Raw genomic sequence first — 24,267 nt, 5'->3', positions numbered from 1 at the left:
ATTCAAAACTGGACAACTTGAACGCTCTGATACGCAGAGCGCAGGACAGCACACAATTCAAGCCAGAGTCATGTAGTTGCAGTCCGATTCTGCACAGCTTGGAAAAACTTCCAAACATCATGACCACATTAATAGAGGACCTTAAGGGTGAAGCAAATAAAAAAAACTGCCAGAAGAGCATGCCTTTAATCATACAGGGTCCCGCCCAGGCACACTCTATGGATAATGGCCCAGCAATCCCCTGCCTAAGCAGCTCGGAAAAGCCTTCTTCCATGGCCTCGCCGACAACGTCCACCGCCTGTGGAACAAGAACTACCCTGACCAAGGCTGAAAACCATGTCTCTAAACAAACCCTTAAACCGCCCAGCGTCACAAATCTGTCAAGGAAAAATAAGAAAAAACTAAGAAAACTCAATAAGGAGAAGAAAAACAATACATATGCTACCAGTGTTATTCATAATTGGTTACGGCCCAATAAGCAACCTTCCGGCAACTCCAGAACAGATGAAACACCCAACCTGCCAGCCACCATGTACATCGCAGAAGTAATCGAACCAACTACTGGAAATCCATACACAGTAACTTCAGCACCGGATCCAAGCTTGCCAGCTTTCCTTGCGGCTCCTCAACCCACTACAGCTCTGATAATACAAAAACTCGCGCATGATTCGCAGGTACACAGCCACGATGAAGCAAATAAAGCCACGCCACACGAGCAGGAGTCCCGCCAAACAAGCTCTGAGCACCCTGCGCAAACTAAGTTCACATCGAGCGGAGCATTAGACTCCGATAACTCAAAAACTTCCAATGACACCATTGGAGACTTCCAGAGCGCCCCCCCCAGGTCACCATGCCTCAAACTGGATCACGCCGTGAATAGGCCATGGAAGAACAGCCCACCCAGCTTAACGCTCATTGAGGCGCCTCAATTTACAACAGGGTCAAAACTGCAGACAAACTCTTACCAGCCCGGTTCGACATTGTTACCTCCAATCGGGACTCAGGGAAAAATTTGGCCCAACGAGACCAGCGTAAGCTCTGCAAGTCAAGCAAGCGCGAAGGATCGGAAAATACTGTTACATCCAGAATATACCTCGCAAGGAAAATGGGACATCCTCAACCGCAGCAATCTTTTAACACTCTGCGCAAATATCCCGGGACTGGAAGGCATAAAAACCACAGACATCGAAACCATCTCTTTCCTGCCCCCGGATGCGGAGGAAAAAAATTTAACCACGGAATTCACTTTCATTAGCCCAGACCTGGCGGAGTTACTGAGGAGCCAACACTCTCTACTGGAAAGCTGGGGCATAAAGATAAAGGCAAAGCCGGCACATAAATATCCCTCAATTTTAAAAACCTTGATGTCACACTCTAAGCTGGACAACCAGGAACAGGGCGTGGCTGGCAATACACGCATAAACGCTTCTTCCATCCATCGGCCAAAATTTGTGTCCGTCCTCCAGGGGTGTAAAGGCAGCATAAACACCAGCTCAATCAATGGAACCCCAATTAAGATTACAACTAACCCCATTCAAGGAAATCGTTTGTGCATAACCAGGGGGCACGCAAGCAAAGATTGGTCCTGGCTGTCATCAGCACTAAATTCCAGCTCCTAACACTCCCCGTCCTGTAAATTTAGCCCGATCTTATCAACACACTCCCATTGAGCGAGTAAAAACTTTAAATAAAAAGAGAACTACAGAGAGCTTAAAAATATTAACGTGGAACGTCTCAGGCCTTAAAAAGCTGCTACAAAATCAAGCCGCGGTGAAATTCTTGGAGGAAGCAGACATTATATGCATACAGGAAACCTGGCTGACCCAACCACTGTCGCTAAGAGGATATGCAGAATATGGCAAAGCAGCAAAAAAGAACAACATATTCGGAAGACCCTCAGGGGGGACTTGTGTCTACATAAAACACTCATTGAATATAGAATTTACGGAATTACATAACCAACCAGACACCCTTCAGGCGGGTATTCTGAAATTCCCCCATTCCACCAACGGCACTGCTCCAATATTACTAATCAACATCTACTATAACTTGCAGGAGAACACCGCTAACTCGCTCACACTAGCAAACCAACTAGAAACTTTACTGCTATGCCATTCATCATTAGACTGCATTATCCTCGGTGACTTTAACACTCACAACATAGGGGTCTCTACTGAGCAAAACCAACAGCGCGGGCCGCCAAAGTATTGAATGAACTTTTAAAATCCTACAATCTGGCGACGGCCCACACAGTGCTCTTAAAGAACACCCCGGGAGCCTCGGTCGGTCTCACGTATAACAATCAAACGACGATCGACTATATCATCCTAAGCGATAAACTGCAAGCCCAAATGACAAACTTTATTGTTCACCAACGCAATGACAGCGACCACGCAGCCCTAACAATCACTATGAACTTATTAGTGAAATCACGATATAGGCCCGTATGTATTGGGGCAACGGATGGCCAAGAATTAATAAAGCTGCCTAGAAGAATTAAATGGGGACAGGTAGCCACCGCAACTAACAACTGGGCAAACTCGTGGGCAGGTTGGCCTCCGCGCAAACACAGCCAGGACGCAATAGCAATATGGGACGGAATCACCGTGACTTTAGCGGCAAAACTCCGGGGATGCGGGGATAAACAAAGGACAACCCACTGGCTTCCTCCGATGGCCTTTGGATTCAATGCAGAAATTAAAACAAGTGCAAAGGACTTAAACAAAAAACGAAAAGCCCTCAGCAAAAACCGCACAATCACACATAAAATACTACTGCAGGAGGCCGCAAAGAGCCACTCCAAAAAAGTGTGGGCTGCAAAGCGTAACCACTGCGAGGCTCAGTGGCTGAAAATCTTCGACTTGTTGTGCCCCGGGAAATCACAAGAGTTCTGGAGTTTCATAAGTCACCTTGGCCGAGGCACAAACCACAGAGAAAACTCCCTCGAGGCATCAGTCTGGGTCTCTCACGTAAAAGCGCTTTACAACGAAGAACGACCAAACACTCAGCCTCACGACATGCCTTCACTAAGAGAGAATCCGGCTTTAACCATCGATACAACGCCCCCTCCCGGAAAATCTCTAGTGTCCAAAATATTTAAAAAAATAAGACCAAATGGCGCACCGGGCCCCAACGGCCTCCCAGGCCACCTGTTCAAATCAAACATTGAATTTTGGTCCGAAAATTTGACCTACTTATACACAGACTGCTGGCTATCGGGGGATGTGCCTGACTCTTGGCGAGGCTCGCTCTTGCACCCAATTCACAAGAAAGGGATCAAATCGGATCCAACAAACTATCGCATGATCGCCCTCTTGGACATCGAGGGCAAAGCCTACGCCAGTGCCATCCTGAAGGACCTTACAGACTGGGCAAGCGAAGAAAACCTCCTGCCATTCTGTCAAACCGGCTTCAGACCAGGGTCCTCGACTGTAGACAACATCACAGCACTTTCTTACCTAGCCAATCGAGCGCGGCTGCGCAAAAGTCTCCCATTATTCGCCTGCTTCATCAACTATTCAGCTGCGTTCGATGGAGTAGATCGTACCATCCTATGGAGAAAGCTGGTCTATTGGAACATCAACCCCTCTTTGCTAAGAGCGATACAATCTTTGTATCAAAACACCTGGGTAAGAATTAAACTCTCAAGTGACTCTGCAACCGACAAGATTGACACGAACCGTGGTTTAAAACAAGGGTGCGTGTTGGCGCCCCTGCTGTTTAATTTATACACAGCAGACATGGAGATAGCCCTGTCGGGGGCCGCCTTAGCAACGCCAAAGATCGGGGCAACCAAAATTCATTTTATGCAATACGCGGATGACCTCGTAATCCTGGATCATACAAAAATAGGGCTTCAAAAGGCACTTACTGCCCTGGCAACATATAACAATAAAAACAGGCTGGTAGCAAACCCGACCAAGTCAAAAATAATCATCTTTGGGCATTACCCTAAAAAAAAAAGAGCAAAATGGAGCCTCGGCCATTTGACCTTGGACAGCACACAGAAATACACGTACCTGGGGGTTTCCTATCACGAATCGGGGTTGTGCGGCACCCATCTAAAGAAAATTCAGGGTAAAGGGAAGACCATCACCTTTGCCCTATGCAAACTACAAGCCTCCTTATATAGTCCATCATCAATTGCTATCCAAAGAGTCCTCAAGGCCAAGTTAATGCCGGCCCTTAATTACGGACAACAGGCGTATCCAGGCAAACTGAACAAGGAGTTGGAAAAAATTCATTGTGGGGCATACAAGAGACTGTACCATTTACCAAAATGTACAAGAAATACTCTAATTCGACTGGAATTCTCCCTCAACCAACAAAATCTGGAAGAGATGGCAGCTCTAAGCAAATATTACTATCTCACAACAGCGGCACGTGACAACACACTGAAGGCTGTCTTGAAACACATCTTTATGGAACCCGGGAACCCTTGGTCTGCTACCATTGAATCAGCAATGACCCAACTTAACCTCGCGATCGAGTCATGGAATCCAGACCTTGTCAACTACACGACCATCAAACACGCGATATAAAAGCAAGTACGCGCCTGCTCTCGGGACTTGGACCTGGAGTCTCTTGCGAAAAGAGCCTTTCATGAATCTCTATGCTTGCCGCACACCGCGTATAACCCTCGAAACCATCTCACGCAGGCCGTGGGCCTCCCAGCCCTCCATAAGATCCTAGCCTACAGACTGCACCCCCTCCCGCTCAAAGAACTATATCACCTGGGAAATGCTGGCACGGGAGTTCGGGAATGCAGACTCTGTAATTACAAACGTGAGTCATTGGCCCACTTACTATTCTGCTGCCCTGCCCTACGTGCACCCCGCACCCTCTACCTCAGGCCCATCCTTAGGGATGCTGGGTCACGCACAGCTAAGGAGGCAATCCATCAATTATACACCTTGAGCATAGTAAAACAGATGGCTTCGTTCGGAAAGTTTATACAACAGACTGATGGCAGCCAAGGGCGCACAGGAATAGAGACTTTGCTGTGGGACACTGGGTGGCCCTTCCAGGAACCCGACTGCGTGTGCCCTTGTGAACTCCGGGAACTTCTTTCATAAACGCTTGCCTGCAGAAACATTTTCGGTTTTAACTTTTGTAATTCATTCATTCAGGTTGGAGTGGTGGATGTATGGGTGGGGTGATGGGTGCCATGGTGGATGTGTGGGTGACATGGTGGATGTATGGGTAGGGTGTGGATGGATGAGTGAGGGGATGGATGGTGAGTGAAGGAGTGAATGGATGGTGGGAGAGAGGATGGATGCATGAGTGGAGGGATGGATGGGAGTGGATGGATGTGTGTATGGTTGGAAGGGTAGATGGATGGGTGGAGGGGTGGATGGATCAGTGAAATGGTGGATGGATCGATGGGGGGGTTGATGGTGGACGAGTCGGTGGGTGGATGGATGAGAGAGGTGATGGATGGATTGATGTATTGATGGGTGAATGAATGGATGGATGGATGAGTGAAGGGGTGGATGTGGGGATGGATGGATGGGTGATTGAGGAGGGTGGATGGACGGGGGGATGGAGGAGTGAAGGGGTGGATGAGTGGTCAATGGATGGATTCATGAGTGGATGGATGGGTGAAGGGTGGATGGAGGGATGGGTGGCTGGGTGAGGGGGGAATGGAGAGAGGGGGGAGGATGGATGGATGAGTGAGGACATGGATGAATGATTGGCAGAGTGGATGGGCAGGTGTGTGCATGGATGGATGGGTGAGGAGAGGAGCATGGAGATGGATGGGTCAGAGTGCATGCATGAGTGGGGGGAGGGTGGAGAGCGGGATGGATGGGTGGATGGATAAGTGGGGGTTGAGTGGGTGGACGGATGAGTGACTGGGTGGATGGATGAGTGAGTGGGGGATGGCTGAGAGGGTGGGTGGGTGGTTGGATGGATGAGTGAATGGATTGATGGGTGGAGGAGTGGATGTATGGGTGGAAGAGTGGATGGATGAGTGGAGGAGTGGATGGATGAGTGGAGGAGTGGATGGATGAGTGGGAGGATAGCTTGGGTGAATGGTTGGATGAATGAGTGGGTGGATGGATGGGTGGAAGAGTGGATGGATTGGTGAGGGGATGGATTGGGTGAAGGGATGGATGGATGATGGATGGATGGGTGAGGGGGTGGATGGAGGGATGGATGGGTGAGATGATGGATGGATGGTGGATGGGTTTGCAAGTGGTTGAAGGGGTTTGGATGTGGATGGGGCTCAGATGGAGGGACGGAATGAATGGTGTGGGAGTTGGTGGATGACAAGGTGTACATGATGGATGGGGAGGGTTGTGATGACTTCCTTTGCTTTCTTGGTGCCATGGGAGCTGTGGTTCAGAGTGGAAGGTATTTGAATTGTTTGGCTGCTCCCTTGCCTATGTGTTACTGTTCTGTATTCTATGTGTGCTCATGTGTGGGATCTATGCATCATGCGTGTGACATTTTGCGTGACGTCCAGCTGCTACTTGAATGCGGGGCCCCCATGGGCAAGGTCGGGTTCCATGTTTTGGGTTCCGCTTGGTGAAGCACCCATGGTGTTCCCTATAGTGGGTTCATCACGGCGGTCCTCCCTTTGGTTCACTTTTGTATGGTGCTTTACATCCTACAATGTATTTGTTTATTTGTTGGGGAGTTTGTGAGATTGGGTTCTCAGCACTTGCAGTGTTGAAGACTAGGTACCGTTCAGGACTGGATGTGGAGCACAGCCTGAGGATGGCAGTGGCAGGGATCCACCCACCGATTGAGAGTCTAGGTGTGGCTGGGCACCGGCACACCCGTCACATTCATGTTGGTGGTGTTGTTGTTGATCTGTGTCCTGTGTAAGGCAGGGCATCCTAGTGGGGAGAATTTGCACACATTTTGTGTTGGAGGATTGTGTTTTGAGCTGTGTGGTACGCCTGTCGTTTCGCCACACCCACTCACAGGCCTGCAGTTTGCTAGGCACTCTTGTTGTGTTGAGCATTGTTTGCCGGATATGGCCGAGGTGTGCGCGTGGCAGTCGATCATGTGGTGTACCGGATTCCCGAGGTTTCTGGCGGGTGGTGGGGGGGCCCAACATCTGGGGGAATTCAGCTGGGGGGGCTCAACCTGGAAAAGTTTGAAGACCTCTGGTCTAGAGGCTCTAGAGTCTAGACCTTCTTGTAATGCGGAAACGTTTCTGCTTGAGCCCCCCTCCTTCAAAAGGGATAGCTCGATGACGCAATCCTTCTCAGGTAATGCGGTGAGAATCTGGAACTCGCTTCCTCCATTGCTCCGTGCCACCTCCTATACTCAGGTCTTCAAAGCTAACCTCAAAACTCTTCTCTTACAAAGACACTTTCAGAACTAATACTTTCATTCTCAGGCCCCTCTGGGAAATTCGCTCATTATTGTAAATTTGTAATTCTTTCTTGTACATTCCCCCCCCCCTTGTTTGCTGTGTTGGATATTGTGTTTTTGTACCCTACCTTTTCTACTGTTAATTTTTGTAACGTTCTAGTGTGTACCACTGTTTAATGTAACGTAACTGGTTCTATTGTACAGCGCTCCGACACCTTCGGGTAATGTTCGCGCTATATAAAAATGCATGAAATAAATAAAATAGAGGGCATCGCTCAGCTAACTATAGCCATCCTTAACTCTGCTCGTATTGCAGCCGCCACCCTCCCGCTTCCCATAAAGAACGGCGCCGCCAAACCGCCGGGAGTCCTGGTCGAAACAAGCGATCAGGCACGGCTGAACACTGGCGAGTTGACCTAAACAAAACCCTGCACACAAGCACAAACCTAACCCGTACCAAACTTCGCGGCAGCCGCTATTATTGAAGGACGGCCCAAACAGGGGGACGTGCGTTAACCACAGCCAATAAGCACGTTGTAACTCTAGGCTGCGCCCTATGATTGGCTGGGGCGCAGCTTAAGCTTCAATGCTTGCTCACCTTATACATGTTCAGTCCCGCCTACTCCCAGACGTCTCGAGAAATGTGTTCTGCCGTGGTATTGGTTGTTATGCGACCCGGAAGTGCCTGATATTACGGACAAATGACATCCGGTAAAAGATCAACAACGGACTACAGAGATTGGACTGAATGTACGGAGGGCCCTTGTAAGTAGCGGACAGGTGGATAGCTTACCAGAGACCAGCTACATTACTCCTTGAGACAGTAATCCAGAAAGCAGCAACAACTCGTCTACTAAGACCATATGAGATAACTAACAACAGTAGCTGAGCAGCGGCCAATTATTGCAGTGAAACCACTGACAGCTCACCTGCAGATTAGAGCTCACACGGGGAGACCACAAGCACAGAGACTAGTGACAGGTCCCTAGAGAGACCAGCGACCGCTCCCCCAAGGTCCTAGCTATAGCCCTCCAGAGATACCATTGACAGCGCGTTTTAGAAAGAATAAAACCAACAGCCCCTTCAGAGAAAACATTTATAACCCGATTATAGAGACTCGTGACAGTCCCAGGAGAAGACATCATTACACTCTGCGCAAGATACATGTTTCTATCGATCTCCCGCCGAATGTCCTGCTTTATCTCTCCCTCTGAAAGACCAAGTACAGTTCCCTCAGAATATTGACATTCCCCTGGAGGGATAACAGCGACAGTCCTTGCAGAGACCAATGACATTCCCCTTAAGGAGTCAATTGACTGCTCCCCCAGAGAGACCGGAGAAAGCTACAACAAGAAGATCAGTGACCGACATCTTCAGAGAAACTAAAGGCAGCCCCTTTAGAGGGACCAGCTATTTTCAACCCGGATCGTGACCATTTCCCAAAGAGAGTTGCACAAATATTGGATTACCAAGACCTTCTGAAGGAACGGTGTCCGTTATCAGACTTGAGGTTGTACTAAAGACCATCCTCTAATATCAGCAACGCAATCTTCTGTCTGAATCACCTGGATAAAAGAGCACAACAGCCCCTTCCTGCTCCCTCCCGGGTACAGCAGGCGGGAGAGCATGTCTGGGATCCGGCTCCAGAACAAGCTCTCCACCACCGAGCGGATCGTGAAAGGTAAGCCCAAGAATCAGATTGTATCTGAATTTACAGATGTATTTGCGTTAATGACCCTGAAGGAGGATGCCTGTTTAACACTAAGCGCATTTGTGGTTGCCTATCGGAGTACTAACGACGTAGAGGCTTGCCTTGACACTAAAGGCATGGCGACCAAGTTCGAAGGTACTCGGCTAAGCTTTGATTACCCACGTGGAGGGAGGATTGTTTGATTTCCTCACTACAGAGTAGGCAGTGGCTTTATTTTCAGGAGTCCGTGATATGGATTTTACATGATAGGGCCTCATATTTGAGGAGGGCAAGCACTTTGATTTGAAGAGAGCAGTGATTTATTGAAGAGGATATTGTACTGAAACTGTAACACTGAACCACATCGACCATGATGCATGAGGTAATTCAGCTGTGACGTGTCAGCAGGGTGCTCCAAATCCCTTTGATTATTTTCAAATATTGTTCACCAGAAAGTCAAGGGTAGCCTTTCAAGAGAACACTTTATTAGTTCTATGAGCACAGAGAATTCAAGATCAGGTCCTTCTTACATTGAGTTTCACCTTGCTGAACCGACAAAAAAAATTGGGGTTCTTTAAGCTTTTGATATCACTTCATACAGCATTTTGGACTATATGAAGCCAGTGATTTGTTTTCTTTGTTCATTGGGAAGGAAACGTATACATCAAGAAAGTCTACATCGTGAAACCAAGAGGTGTACTGTGTAGTTGTTACTTAAAGTAGAATTGAAAGGGCGTGTTTCCCGGGCTCTGGGCTACAGCTACCTATACAAGAATGTCACAAAGCACACTCCCAGGCCAGCCTTCTGCCTGCAGTCCGATTTTGTTTAGTTTAGGTCTTGCCAATTTGTCTGAAATCTTTTAATGTTTATAGAGTCTTCGTGGGTTTACCTTATTGTTGGATTCAAAGCAAAAGTGCACCCAAACACATCTTCGAAAAGCAATGCACCCTGCACTCGTTTGCTGCTTTCAGATTCTGCCAATTTTGGGCTCCAAAACCACCTCTTCACATTTAAGTTTATGTATCAATTTTAAACAAGTCTGTAGTGTACGCTTGGTCAGTTACCAATGTCCTTTGCATTAAATCCTATATACCCAGTGTATTTCAAAACAAGAAAAAAATCCGAACAATGTACATTGAGAAGTTATTAATCATCCAGTATCAAAACGCATTAACAAACAGTGAGTATACTTTTTTTCCCTGTATCATGAAAACAGAATACGGCAGAATAGCATAAGGACACCAATGTAGGTAGAGTTCAAAAACGGCGTGGAAGGTTTGTAAGAGGACTGCCAATTTGGAAGACAGATTGTTGGGTGATGACGGTAGATAGTCTTGAAGGCCGACCAGCCCGTTTTAATAACGTGGTTCCTGAGAAATCAGTGGAGTATGTAAAGTAAAAGGGGTCACAAGATCACATGTTAGTACTCTTATATAACCTGATGGAGGCCTGGAGAATAGGCTTCAAAGTGGCTAAAGAGAGAGCGCCTGGGGACCTGCATCAGTATCAAGTTCCTGCCATCTAGCTTGGCTAGTACTACTTTACACCACGGTTCTGAAATTAAGGTTTACTTGATTTTTCTTAATAAAACAAAATGAGCAGGTTCTGAAATAGTTTATTATGACTCTGCATAGTCACCCTGCTGTCCAGTATAAAATGAAGAGTCTTGGCATGTGGCAGTTGCAGCATGACAAAACTTAAAGCTGAATATGAGGTGCAGACCCGAGGAGCAAATAGAAGAAACTCGGCAATTAGAAGGTTGAATTTAAGACTCAGATGGGCCATCCAGTATAATAATTCTGAAACCACGCCCAACCTACAAGTGTATTTGAAGGATGATATCTGAAATTAATACTGGGTGTCATTTGTGTACAGTACAGTGCACCTAAATCACCCCAGGCTTTTAAAAATGCTACGCAGTACCAACTTATCTACCATGCATAACCTGCTAAGATGGCCAAGAGTATCGGAAATATGAATTCTCACCATCCTTTAAGCAGAGAATCTCACCCGTTAGTTAGGTGGAGCACTAACTTCTTAGCAAAAACACCTTTTGAATGGAATAAGCTAATTTGTTTGGTCTAGTATGGCAAGTGGTTGTGTTGGTAAACCTTTGACACTGGCAGGAACATTTACTGTTTGTGGAATGTGTTTCAGGATAGAACCAATGACACAGCCACATTTGCAGTCCGCTCAGTAAACACCTGTGTCTGATTACTCAGGTAGTCGTGGCGAAAATCAAAGGTGTCAATCTCATTTTTTAAGTCAAGGATTTTTTGGTGAGTTTTCTGCAATGTCTTGGACTTTTTGTTGGGTGCAGTATATGGGAAATATAACATTGGAACTTTACTATTTCAAAATACTTGAATTATCTTCTGTCGATTCCCAGCTTCGCTCAGTTGGGACTGAATGAAGTTTCATTTAGCCTTTGGTACGTTTTTTCCAAGTAGTTGGATACGTACGTTTGTGGTAGTTGGATACGTTCTATAGTCCTGTCCACCTTGCACACTCTTAGCTTTTTGACTTTCTGCTGAATAACCTTTCTGGTTTTGGGTTTATCGAAATCGGCTTGAAGTTGGTCGGCTACGTGCTGGTACACTGTGTGATGCTTTGAAACAGCCAATTGCACGTCCAAGGCAATACAAGTAAGTAGTGGCAGCTACAAACTTAAGGTGGCCTTAAATTATTAAAAATACAAAGGAGTTTTGTTTTAGCAACTAGGTTAACCAAATATCTTCACTTGACTTAAAGTGAAGGAAATTGAAATAGAGTGACGATCTGAAGAGCATACAGGGTAGGATAAACCAAATCTGAGAAGGGAGATTACTGTACACCCTCCCTTCCACAAAGGCCTACACAGGGAAAGTCCTAACCAGGCACACTGAACTTTTAGGGTATCTCTAGATACACACTTACTGTGTACCAATACCATATGGCATTGACCTAAACAGGAATGGGTTTGATTGGAGGACAGCTTGAAATCAAATCAAAGAGAAGAGTGCTTTGGATGCAAGGGAGGGGTTTTCGATTATTGTAAGACACAGGATTAGATTCACTGAGGGCTGTGGCTTGGATTTGAAGAGGCTCTTGTTTGTACTGCTTTTTAAGGTCCATATACTTTGTAGGAAAAGTATTGCAGGGTATTAATTTAATGTGAAGTAGCCGTCGTATTTTCTAAAGGACAGGTGCCTTCCCAGGCATAAATGTTTAAGGAAAGTCACTGCATCTATAAGCAGTGTGTGGGTGATACTTCCTGCTCTTTGGGCATCCCCTACCTACCCCGGTTTACTTGTTGGATCACGAATGATGGTGTTTATTGATAACCATTGATCTATGTCTATTTACTTTACTTGATCTTAAGATCGAACTTTGTTGCTCCACTGCAAAAAGCAAATGGCTTGACACATGGCCTCTACACCACTGCAGCCAAGTACACCACCTACTTCAGATGTCATATGTTATGCTTGAAGCTGTTATATACTCTCTTTATCACACTGTGTTTGTGAGTGTTAAGCCCTCTTCTTTCTTAATAATTAGCACATTTAGTATCAAGTGATGCGTCCCCTAAGCTTTGGACTTGTGGGTGTATTATCACTTGCCAGCTTTAAAATATGTTGCCTGTACAACTTAAATTAAGTTAATTTTTTTTAGAAAACAAGCTAAGGTTTCCCTTTTAATAATATGATATTTTGACAATCTGCCTGTTTCTTGTAAGTTGTTAAAGCTTTTGCTCAAACGGTGAAATGCTCAAAGGCATTATTTTCATGATGTATTTTTACTAGGTCTTACTCTTGGAACACGAATGAAACAAAGTAAGGTTTTTTTGTAACGCATAATGTTTAAATTGCACATAAAATCGTTGCCTTATTCTGCTCTGTATACATACATTTCAAGGACTGGAGAGGATCAAGTAGTTTGAGTTACATCATAATGGGGGTGACAATGGGCTTAGCCAGGGAGCAGCTTTAGGATATGTATTATGAAGGAAGTGTTTTTAGGTTAAAACACAGTCTGAAAGTGGGGTTATGAGATTATCCTTTTTAGCGTATGCAAGTAGATAGCTGTAGCTGGTTGCTGGCAGTTCTAATCCAGTCTGTTCTACCAGAGCCATAGCATATCATGGATGGTTACATTATGTTGCTAATGAAGTGGCTGTAATTGAGCCAGGCATGTTGCCTTTGCCAAATTGTTTCCCATGGTTTCTGAATCCTTTAGCACACAAACATCTGAAACCCCACCCCTTGCCCGACTCTCTTTATCTGACTAAAATGTCATATTTTCTCAGGAGATGACTGTCTTTAAAAGGGTGAGTGAACATTAAGAAGTAGATTGGATCGTAGTTCTTGTGTTTAGTTGAAATGAATGAAGTTACACTGCATAAGTAGTTCTGTTTTTTTTGTTGTTGTTGTTCCTTTCATTGGAAAGTATTATGCAAACGATGCCCTCAAATGTATGGTATTACAATATATTATATATAATAGTTGGCTGGTAAAAACGTCTTTTGGTAACATAACAAAAGAAAAAGATGGTTGCCTTCAAAAACGGCCTTTACCTGATAGTATTTTCATGAACAACAATGTAATTGGCATGTTTTTCTTAAAAGTGGCTATCCTGAGAAACGCTTCACCATTATTTAAGTAGATTTAGGATACTATAACAATAACCGATAGTCAAAGAAGAAAAACTCTGCTCTGTGAACGCTCAACACATTTCCTTAATAAAAAACATACGTTTAATTTCTGCTGCATGAACCATGAGAAATCATGAGAACAACCATCACGTTTTTGGTCTTTTCAGTTCCTCCAGACATCTATGAAATGAACTGGCAGTTACTTCATAAAATATCCTCCATCCCCTCACTGTACACCAACCCACTATCTCAACACTGTCCTTTTCCAAAGGAATCGCCAGCTGGAGGAGTTCCACCTTCATCTCTCGTTTACGTTCTTCTCTTAGCAGATAGTTACATGTTTCTGAACCTCCCATGAATATTGAATCGGATGCTAGTTCACATCTGGAGTGAATTGACAATGGTCTTCAGTTTAACAGATATTAGTTGTGTTTTCTGTATTAAAATTTCTTTATGGGTTTAAACCTATTTGTAGAAGTTTCATTTCCTTGGTCTGTGGACCTCCATGTCCGAGATTACGCAGAACATTCACTCCCAGCTCTCTCTTAGAAATTTCCTCCAATATTACATACATGTTCCTTTGTTAACCATATGGCTTGTCATCTGATCTCTAAACTTTGCAGATATATTGGTTGCTATGTTGGGGTTTGCTAGTTCTGTACAAATACTATGATCAGTAATATATGGGTGGGAGCGGAGGAACGTATACAAATGGTAGCCATAGTAGAGGGACATATGTAGATATAAAAATTAAGTTGGACGAAAATGCAATATGGGTAATAAAGGCCACTCATACAGAAATACCTAAAGTAAGTAAATGAACATAAAAGATTTAACTACCTTGACTAAAACCAGTGGTCTAACATGGGTGAGGGACACCAGATGGGAGAAATAGTGTATTCCTGAAAAGTGGAATGAGGAGGAGATGTGGATAATAATGTCCGGAGTTTGGGGCTTTCCTCTGCCAAAAATAGTAAAAATGATTGTGATCCTAATGAAAAGCATATGGAAAAAAAATAGGGATGAAAGATTTTCTGCAGTTTGGATTTGACCTCCTGACGAATTTGAAAAAAAGTGTAGAAATGGGTTGCCAGAAAAGATTGTCCGAACTGATTTCCAAAAGCCATATTTCTGTCCTGCTCACTTCCAGCCAGGTAGGATGATTTAAGTAATCGGAGATGGACAGGCAATGTCCAAGTCTACTTTTGTAGATACTGGAGTTTGAAGTTTTGAAGTTTTTTTATTAACTGTATAATTAATTAAGATCTTTACAGTAAAAACGATCAGTATAAAAAGGCTAAAAACTGTGATTTCAAACCTTAGTGCTGGTTAACATTTGACACCCCTCCCGAGATCCGTATAGTCTTTACCACCGTGTGAGCATGTGTTCTTGGAACCTCCATTTGTGAACTGAAGATCTAGTTTGCAGATCTCTTGAACTGCCTTTTGTGGCGCACTAGGTGTCTCTCAAAGGGAGATGTTCTCTTGGAGAGCATGTGAAGTGGGCACTGTTGGTGCGTCGCTGAGAAAACCTATTAGCTTTCTTCCATGGAGATTACCATGCTCTTCCCCAGAGTTTCACTACTTTCGTTAGCGGCTTTTAAGGCTATCCTGATTTGGTGGATGAATTTCGCCAGTCTCGCTAGTGCCATAGTGTTGGTGGTTGAAAGACACAGGGCTGATACTTCGCTGCACGACTTTATGCCATTTTTGATGCAGATCAGTCACAGGAGTTGCCGACGTTCGCTGTTAAAACTGGGGCAGCAGCATAGGAGATGCAGCCAAGATTCCCTCTTATAGTGGCACACTCTGCAAGTTGCGAGTTCCCCTCTTCGGGCCTATGCAGGGTTGAATTCCGCAATCCCTAGCATGGTCCGCCTCATGAATAAGATTTTACTTCGGGCCTGTGTGGTGAGGGCCTCGGTTAGGTAAGGTTGTGCTTTACCTGCCATTCAACGGATCTAAGTGAGCGCTTCGGCGGAGAGATTTAAAGTCTTGTTTGAAGGAGATTTCACACACTTGTTTGTTAACTGCTCTCTTCCAGGCATTAAGGGGGATGTCCGGCCACTTTATACTTTCTTCCTCGATCTTCAATGCTTTAATTGCGTTTCCAACGCTAGAGTGCCAGGCCGAACCTGGCCCCTCAAAGATTGGTTTCAGCTGATTTTTTAGGGAGTTAGCTGGTGCCCTTAATATCCTTCGATATAACTTTATGGTCTCCCCTGGCACAGCAGATCTGGGCTTGCCAGACCTAACGCCAGTCTTAGCCTTGTTTTTCTGGCTGTCCTCGGAATCGAACGCACTGCCTTATGCGCCTTGGCTTGGGCTGTGTTTAGGAGGGCATCCAATTTCCCGGGAAAGGCAAGGTTACCATAATTAATTGCTGGAAGGAGCTTCGCTCTTAAGACTGTGAGAACTGGGCTGGCGGACGGGCTGATCAGATGCTGGCTTAGTTGTTTTAATAGATTTATAACCTTGCTGGCCTTGGAGCTCTGCTGTTTTAGGTGTATGTTCGCCATAGCCCGTTCCGTCAGCCAGACCCCTAGGTAGTTGGATGAGGCCACCTAGTTGATTTGCACGTTTCCCAGTTGCCACAGTGCATTCTTTTTCAGATGGAAGGATCCAAAAACGATGACCATGGTTTTTCGTCAAGTTATTAATGATGTTAAAGTTGTTTAATGCGTTTAGGGCTCTTTGTACGCTCACCTTTATGTGGTCCATTATGACTGTGTCATCAGAGTACTGTAGCACTGGCAGCCTCACGCTTCCTAGTCTTGGGGCTACTAAACAGGCCCCTTTTAAGGCCTCTCCTAAATCCGCCGTATATAGGTTGAAGAGGATGGGGGCCAGCACGCGTCCTTGCTTCAGTCCATTCTCCGTGCTTCTTCTGGGAGATACTGTGCTGGCACTTGTTTTAACCCGCACCCAGGTGTCTTCATATACTCTTATTGCCCTCAGAAGGTTTGGTGGAATACCCCAGTTTTCTAGTTTCCACCATAGTCTTTTTCTAACTACTTTGTCGAAAGCTGTACTGTAATCCACAAAGCTGCTGAAGAGTGGGGGGTGATTCTTCGGGCTTGCCTGGGCACGTTGCCCATGGTTGATGCCTGTGGCCTGAAGCCAGTCTGGTGCAAAGGTATTATGTTTCTCTCTTCAACCCATTTTTTCAAGTCTGTCAGTAGTAGATGGGCGTATGCCTTAGCTTCCAAGTCGAGCAGGGCAATGAGCCTATAGTTAGATGGCTTTAGGCGGTCTCCTTTTTTGAAAATGGGGACCAGTATCGAACCCCTCCAGGACTCTGGGGTTGAGGCGGTCAAGTAGATGTGATTGAAGAGCAGGGTTAGGAGTGACGCCCAGAATTCTGGTGCCAGTTTGAAAACCGGTGCAGGAATCCCGTTGGGACCAGGGTCCCCATCGTTTTTCATGCTCTTGATGATTTTGATTACCTGTTGGACTTTTATCTGGGCTGGTAAAGGGCCATGGGCATTGGCCAGAGATCTATTGTCCATGGAGACCTTGCTTGGGCTTAAGATCATGACTCCTGGCTTTATGTTAGCTGGACCAGCATGCCCGGCAGGGTCCACCCTACCACTTGTTAGATCTCTATTGGAAGGCGCTGTTACATATAGCTGTTTCACGTGTAGCAACCAACCTTTTTCAGACACTCAGTTTTCTCTTGAGGGTCCTTGGTTGATCCGCTGGTTTATGTATCTCCAGAGTTGTGCTGTGTTCCTTTGTTTGAGAAAGGAAAAGACTTTAAGCCATTCGCTTTCCATGTTGCCTTTTTTATATTACCATTGTTTCTTCCTTGACCTCAGCGATGCGATTGATGGTCCCTCTGTTTGACTACCCCCTCTTTTCTTTTCTGCGAGGGCCTTGCGCAGAAGCCTTTTGCATTCTTGTGTATCATTGTTTGGGCAAGTACTTCCCGGTTTCCATTGCCTGTTCTGTCTCGGGTTTTGGGTCTTGAGTTTCCCGCACTTGATTTGTAGATCCTCGATAATGTTCTCCCATCCTTTTATGGGTGAAGGGTCGGTGAGCTAACTCCCTTCCTGTTTCTGGGCCAACCAAGCTTGAAGTGTATTCCCGCTCTTGTTTGACTACTTGATCCTCCTCAAGACACTGTGTATTTCCTCCCCACTGATCTCCCCAATAGGTTGGTAGATGATGGCGGGTAGAACTTCTAGCTGAAATGCTCCTCTTAGTGCCCTGTGGTCAAGTCGCTTTCCTTCCAGTCTGCGACTTCGAAGTCTTCCATTCTAGCCGCCATCTCTTCGCTGGCCATGATGTACTCAATTCTTGACGCATCCCGGAAGGTGAGCCGAGGATGCAAGGAGGCCAAGCAAGCTTTTTTTCAGTACATGAGTTAATGTTGGCTTGTAATTGTTGATGAGGTCATGCAAAGGAGCTGTCCTGCCTAAACCCCAAGAAAAGGATTCAATTTTGTCAAGATCCTTCAGATTGAAATCCCCCGCTAAGATGACCTGGTGTGATTTATATTTGTTTAGATACTGGAAAGGTGGATTGTGTTTTAACGCAAGAGAGTATAATTGTGGCAAAAGTTCTATACTAGAGACCATGACAGTTTGAATCTTCCTGCCATAGACCACACTTTTTAATCCTTACACCTGGATGTCCCTTTAAAGTTTGTTCTTGACATACCAGGAAGTTATTTTTAACCTCACTTTCTCTTTCCCATATACTCCTCCGGGAAACATCCTTTACAACGCACTACCATTACGACGCAACTTTTACAACGCAAACCATTACAACGCATAGTGCTGGGGGCGCTCTAGGATAGGGAATGTATTTAATATACTATCCAACACCTTCCCTACTATCCACGGGGACTGGAGTTGGAATAGTAAATTAAATAAATCGCTATCCAGCTCCTAAAAGCACTATGCGTTGTAATGGTATGCGATGTAAAAACCGCGTTGTAAAGGCATGCGATGTAAAAGTATGCGTTGTAACGTCATACATCCACTCCTCCATGCCCGGCTCATCTGAAGGTTATAGAATACCTCTCAACTACATTGTCAAAACATCCCTGAGCTCCTCCCTCTCAGTGAGGGGGTTGTAGCCCGCACTGCGACTAGGTTCGCAATGCGAGGAGGTTCCTGATGATGAAGCATGCCACCCACTGGTGGGTGAGGATAACCGTCCTTTGAAAAGGGACTCCCCTGCACTCCCCTATTTCACTTCATACCCAGGGCTGCTTGTTTGTGTTGCCATATTTGATACAAGGGGAGTTGCCCCCAGATGGTCTTTTAACCTTCTCAGGACTCTTTTGTGTGTAATGAAAATGTCTATATTGTCATTTATTTGGAAAATTGTTACATATGTAATGCCACAGAGGGTGAGGTAAAGTCAAGAAACCGTAAAAGAGATGACTGGGGTAGATTTCAGAGCACTGTGATCTGGCTTAGAGTCCTAGGCAAACATAGCCGTTTGAAAAGAGTTACATTGAATATATTCTACGGAGAGAACGACGTCTGGCAGGGCAGCCAAAGTATATAGTACTCCATCTAGTATGCCTAACATCTCAGACTTGTCTCTTTTTTGACACTGCACTTTGATCTGTGCTCACTGGAGCACATTTTGCTTTTTAGTGCTGCTGCTTTTCTAACTTGTTGAACCATCATATAAGATTAGATAGCATAAAAAGCCGAAGTATATGTAGGTACAATTTTTATGCTGACGCCAGAATGCTGCAATGGTTTTGATTCCCGATAGGAAGGTGAAATTACTACTTTTGCCAACTAAACGGTGGCAGACAAAGGATTGTTCTAGGCTCAAAGATATCCCACTTAGAACAATACTTTATCATCTCTTACAACTGTATAAATATTGTACGATAAACTTTACTAAGGAAGTGCTATTGCAGAACTGCTGCTGCCATTTGAGGACCATAGGTCATCGACTAATTTAGTGTTGTACAGACTTTAACCTTTACCTTGCAGTAAGATTTATTTTTCTCTGCTGCAGCACAAATCAAGTATGGCTCATTCTGCTCCTGCTTAGAGCAGGACTCTTTCCTTACTTCTTACCCTCTGAGATTACCTTTCTTAACTTTCATTTCTCCTGTTTTTGTTTTTCTCCATCCTCCAACTGCATGGAACATCATTACAGGGATATAACGGATATATACAACTACATTTCTCAGATTAGTTGTAAAAATACAGCAGCAATCCCAATTTTGGTCCATATAGCAACAGTGAGGGAGAGGATACAACACATATTGTACTGCTGTTTTATACATGTTGGCTATCCTGTTATGCAATGGTGTGTTAGAATTGGATGTAACACTGTGTGCCTGTGCCTGTGTTGTACCATTGAGAACTACAGATCCTATTTACTTTAACTGGTAAACTAATAGACCACTGAAGAGGGAAATGGGCCTAAACATTGGTGGGGGTATATAACAGTTTTTCTTGCAACTCCCTAACATCTTGGATAATGTCTCTATATGAGACTCTGGCATCCACCCTCCATTAGTTTAGCATATGTGTGATTTTGTTGACGTGTCTCGGATATCTGTTAAGACCATTGCAATTAATTGCTTGGTTTAGGTCGTCTTTCATTTGTGTTGTCACCCGCATTCCCCTCATCGAGGGCAACCTGGAGTGTTGTTAGTATTGTATCCCATTCGGACGAGATCTGGTATTTGCGTAAGCCCAGGACAAACTCCCTTATGTAAAGCTGTCCTCTCCGCTTTGGCCCAATTCAATATTGAGTGAGACCCTGCTTGTAATGTTGGGGGGTACAGTGACTTCCAGCGTTTGGTGAAACGTCTTTTGGCCACGACCAAGCCTAGATCCACGAAACGGGTTGTGGTTCCATGCACCTTATCTCTATTGAACATGCCCTGTATGCAGACTTCCCATTCATGTGGAATTTCTCTATGGGTAAAAGAGTTCAGTTGCTGTGTCACCCCTTCCCAATCTGAGCGGAGAGCCTGGTATGCCCCCATCATGTGTATCAGTTTTAAAATGTTATATAGCTTATTTATACAGAACATACTTGATCTTACGCTTTTCTATGCTTGTACAAAAAGTCACTTGGCACCAAAAGGTTCAGTCCCTCATTCCATAAGTATGGGTCTTGTAGAAAGGCACAGGAGAAGTTAAGTCTACTAAACTTCAGCCCTGGGGTTCCTTCTCAGCTTGCTTGCCCTTCTCCCGCTTCTGGGAGGTGAGGTGCTATGCCCAACTGTCTTGGATCACTGCATTGTCTGCTAGGGTGCTTGAATGGCTAACTAAGATCCCATGGTCCTGCTTCATCGCAGTCCCTGTTGGTCTGCTGCTGTTGTCGAGCATGAGCGCAACAGTCGCAGTTGAAGGCTCGATCATGGCGTGAACAGTTGAGACCCTAATAAGCTGATTCTTTGGGCTTGGTGCAGGAAAGCACAGGCTGATCTGCTTGTAGTGAGGCCACTCTCGGGTCAATGTTCTTTTGACAGTAAAGCCAGGCTGCTTCTTGATGTTGACACACAGACCGCTGTTTTGATGGCGATAATGCTACACAAAGGCCGATCTTCTGTTGACAACACACCCACGCACATGCTGGATTTCAACTCTGGATCACAGCCCTGACTGGGCCTCAACAGTCACAGTGTGTCTTCACTGTTCACTCCTGGAACTGCTGTGAAGAGACTGAAGACCCCAGGATGCACCAATCACTCTACTCAGTCTTCCTCTGGATGATCCACAGACACCTGGAATATGTTGCACCTCTTTTAAATAGACACACACCCTGCAGGGTTGGCAGGCTTCTTCCCTCTCTAAGTAACCAGGCTTCACAGGCGCTTTAGATTTTGTATACTGCTCTTCCAGCAAGGAGTCAGACTCTGGGTATGTCCTCTCAACTCTGAGAATCTGGATTCAGGCAGTCAACAGCTCAGGTTGCCCAGCAGTCCCCTGAGTACTCTGCAAAGCTCTCCCTTCCTTGGTCGATGAAGACATGTGACTGGGGGTCCACTTTTATACAGCAAAATAAGACCGGAGATGTGTATGCACAATCTGTATTTTCAGAATTGGGGTGGCTCTCCTTTAAAGTTTTCTTTCCTTTTCGCTCTCTGGACACACCCTTTGTGCAGAGTTATGCTTTTGTCAGCACGGTATGCTCCAGCTTGGAGCACCCACAGCAGAGGCACAGAGCAGTGTGAGGTTCCTACACCTGGCTGTCAATCAAATTGAAAGTGTTATCAGGGAAAGACAAAAGCCTGGGCCTGACCCAAATATCTTCTTCACTTTGTACAACAGATTCTGAGGTCAAACCCTACCCCTACCATTCCTAAATAGCAGTGTTGAGGCAGACACATCAGCGGCTCATTGCAAACTAAAATGCCTAATTGAATTTCTAAAGGAGCCTTGCCATTTCATTGTACTGGTTTCCACCCTTGAGCTCCAGGAATGTCAACAATACCCTTCTGCTGTCTGGGAAAACAACCTTGCCTCCATCCTGTGCAAAAGGCCTGGCTTGGTGTATCTAAAATGGATCCCAAAGGGCTCCATTATTATGGCTCATTCAGACACCCACCTTTCATGTACCAGGCAGACTACACACCTGACAAGAATGCACTTGGGATGTTGGCGCTAGGTTTTCGGTAAGCACATAGAAGTGGAAGGATACATGAGTAGGTCAGTGGGCCTCTACTCTTGTGACACAGATAAAGTCTAGTCACAACTATACATTCACAAAACATGGTATGCTGCTACCACTGTTTTCTGTATTAAGCCATGACTGGGACATTCACCCATTGTTTGTCGATGAAGGCACACTTGGTGCCCCACGCCAGCTCACAGGACTGGTCTAGGACCTCACTTGTGTCAAGGGTCAGGCCTTGACCTCTGCACATAAGCTAGATTAGTATGGCACCAGGTCCAAAATCATACCAGATATGCTCATTCGGGTACTCTGGGCAGGGGAACACAACTGCACAATATGCAGAGGACATTCCATCCCAACAGGTCTTTTCTCTATCGCCCAGTATGAATTATTCCTCCTACCACAGTCAGGATTCACTAATGTGTTCCCCATTCTCTCTTCCACTACCAGTATCTGCCTTATTTTCTCTCACTGATTGTCATCTGCCTCCTCAAGTCATTCTCTGTATTTATCTCCCTTGCTTTTTCTCTTTCTTTTCTTGGTATATTTATTTTGGCCATGTTTAGGCCCTCCTTCCTGTGACACTGATCATTTATTTCCACGAACAGCCCTTTATTGGCTCTCAGGACAGGTTTTGTCTTCCTTCGCATGTCTTTTATGTACTTAACTTTTAGCAAGGGTTCTTTTCTCACCCATGATTTACTGGAAAGTAGTTTTATTTCTGCCATGGTTGCGTTTTTATCATGGTGCCATACCAATGATAAACTTTAATCTCATGCTTCTGTTGTGTTTTTGATTTATTTCATAAATCATTTTTTTATGATTACCGCAACCATTGACTTAAACATTATATAGCTTCTCGTGCTCAGCGTGTTCTGGGATTCCGTTGCCTTGTTCGGATGGTAAACTATAGAATTGCCGTAAATGTAATCTAAATTCTTCTAAATATTTCCTATTTTAAAAAAAAGGGTAACAGACTTCTCTTCATTTGTGTCTCACCCACACCTTTTTTGCATCATAATCCTTTTGAAGGAGGATCATCAATTACAGGGTCACTTCTTGAGTTCATTTTACCCAGCTCATAATTGCTGATTCTTTTGATATCAATATGTTGTAGTTCTCCTCGCCTACTACACTACCCTATTGCTTAACCAACAATTGCTACCTTATACTATTGATGTAAGACTCAATAATCTACTCCGCATTACCTTCTCATGGTCTGATTCGCCATCTTGGTGCCAACAGTCTCCCTAGTGCACCCTGCACCAGAGGTTCACCAGCATGGTTCACAAAAGAAGCAGTCATGACATGATTACTCAGTCATCTGCAGTGTGTTTGATGCACTATTTCCCTTTTTTAAGTTGTTAATGCTGATGATTGATCGTAGTTCACTCATGAGAAGGTGTTCTGTTTGCTTCCACATTGCATCTAATATGTATTAGAATATGCTTGTAAAATATGCAGGAGTGCGGTACTAAAGCACAACTCAATACCGCTATCAGCAAAACGTTTGTAATTAAGACACATTGGAGGTTTTAATTTGCTGACCAGACCATGGTCTCTGACTTGCTCCCAATTTACCACATCGTGCACTCCTGGATGAATCAATATGCCTCACCCTATGCACCGCTGTTTCATTAGGTGCTAAAATGAGGTGTGCTTGGAAATAAAAGCACAGCTGCTTCATGTGTTGCTTGAGGTGTTACATTGATGCTTGGATACTACTTGGATATGGGTTTAATGTCTTATTTATTACTAGCACCTCTTAAAGTGACATATGAGAAGCCAGAGTGTGTAAGTGCTCCAAAATGGCTCACTGGTTTACAGCTGTTTCGATCAGAGACTGACTGCATCATAGACGGTTAGGGCTGGTCCACAAAGCTGGTTTACATGTGTGGGTGGCTTTGCACTAACACCCACTTTCAGAGATGGTATACTTTCAGAACCCTCCTGTTTTTCCAGTGTTCCAGCTAGCTTTCATTAAAGAGATGTAATAATATTTGTTGCCTG

The 24,267-nt window shown here is 44.9% G+C and overlaps 1 protein-coding gene across 3 annotated transcripts in view; it reads left to right on the top strand.

Annotated features, from left to right (window-relative positions):
• The window catches only part of PPP3CC (protein phosphatase 3 catalytic subunit gamma), a 776,740-nt gene that overhangs the window by 156,336 nt on the left and 596,137 nt on the right, over window positions 1-24,267 (top strand). Inside the window, exon 1 of one of the 3 annotated variants that reach the window (XM_078666299.1) lies at window positions 8,033-9,007. The exons of the other annotated variants lie outside the window; for them this stretch is intronic. Coding sequence (XP_078522425.1) covers window positions 8,953-9,007 — 55 coding nt within the window. The 5' untranslated portion in view covers window positions 8,033-8,952. Of the gene's footprint in view, window positions 1-8,032; window positions 9,008-24,267 lie in introns of those variants that run through there. 3 annotated transcript variants of the gene reach the window in all.

Source organism: Lissotriton helveticus, chromosome 11 (genome assembly GCF_964261635.1).
Source record: "Lissotriton helveticus chromosome 11, aLisHel1.1, whole genome shotgun sequence".
NCBI classification, from domain to species: domain Eukaryota; kingdom Metazoa; phylum Chordata; class Amphibia; order Caudata; family Salamandridae; genus Lissotriton; species Lissotriton helveticus.
This window is presented reverse-complemented; position numbering and strand designations above follow the sequence as displayed.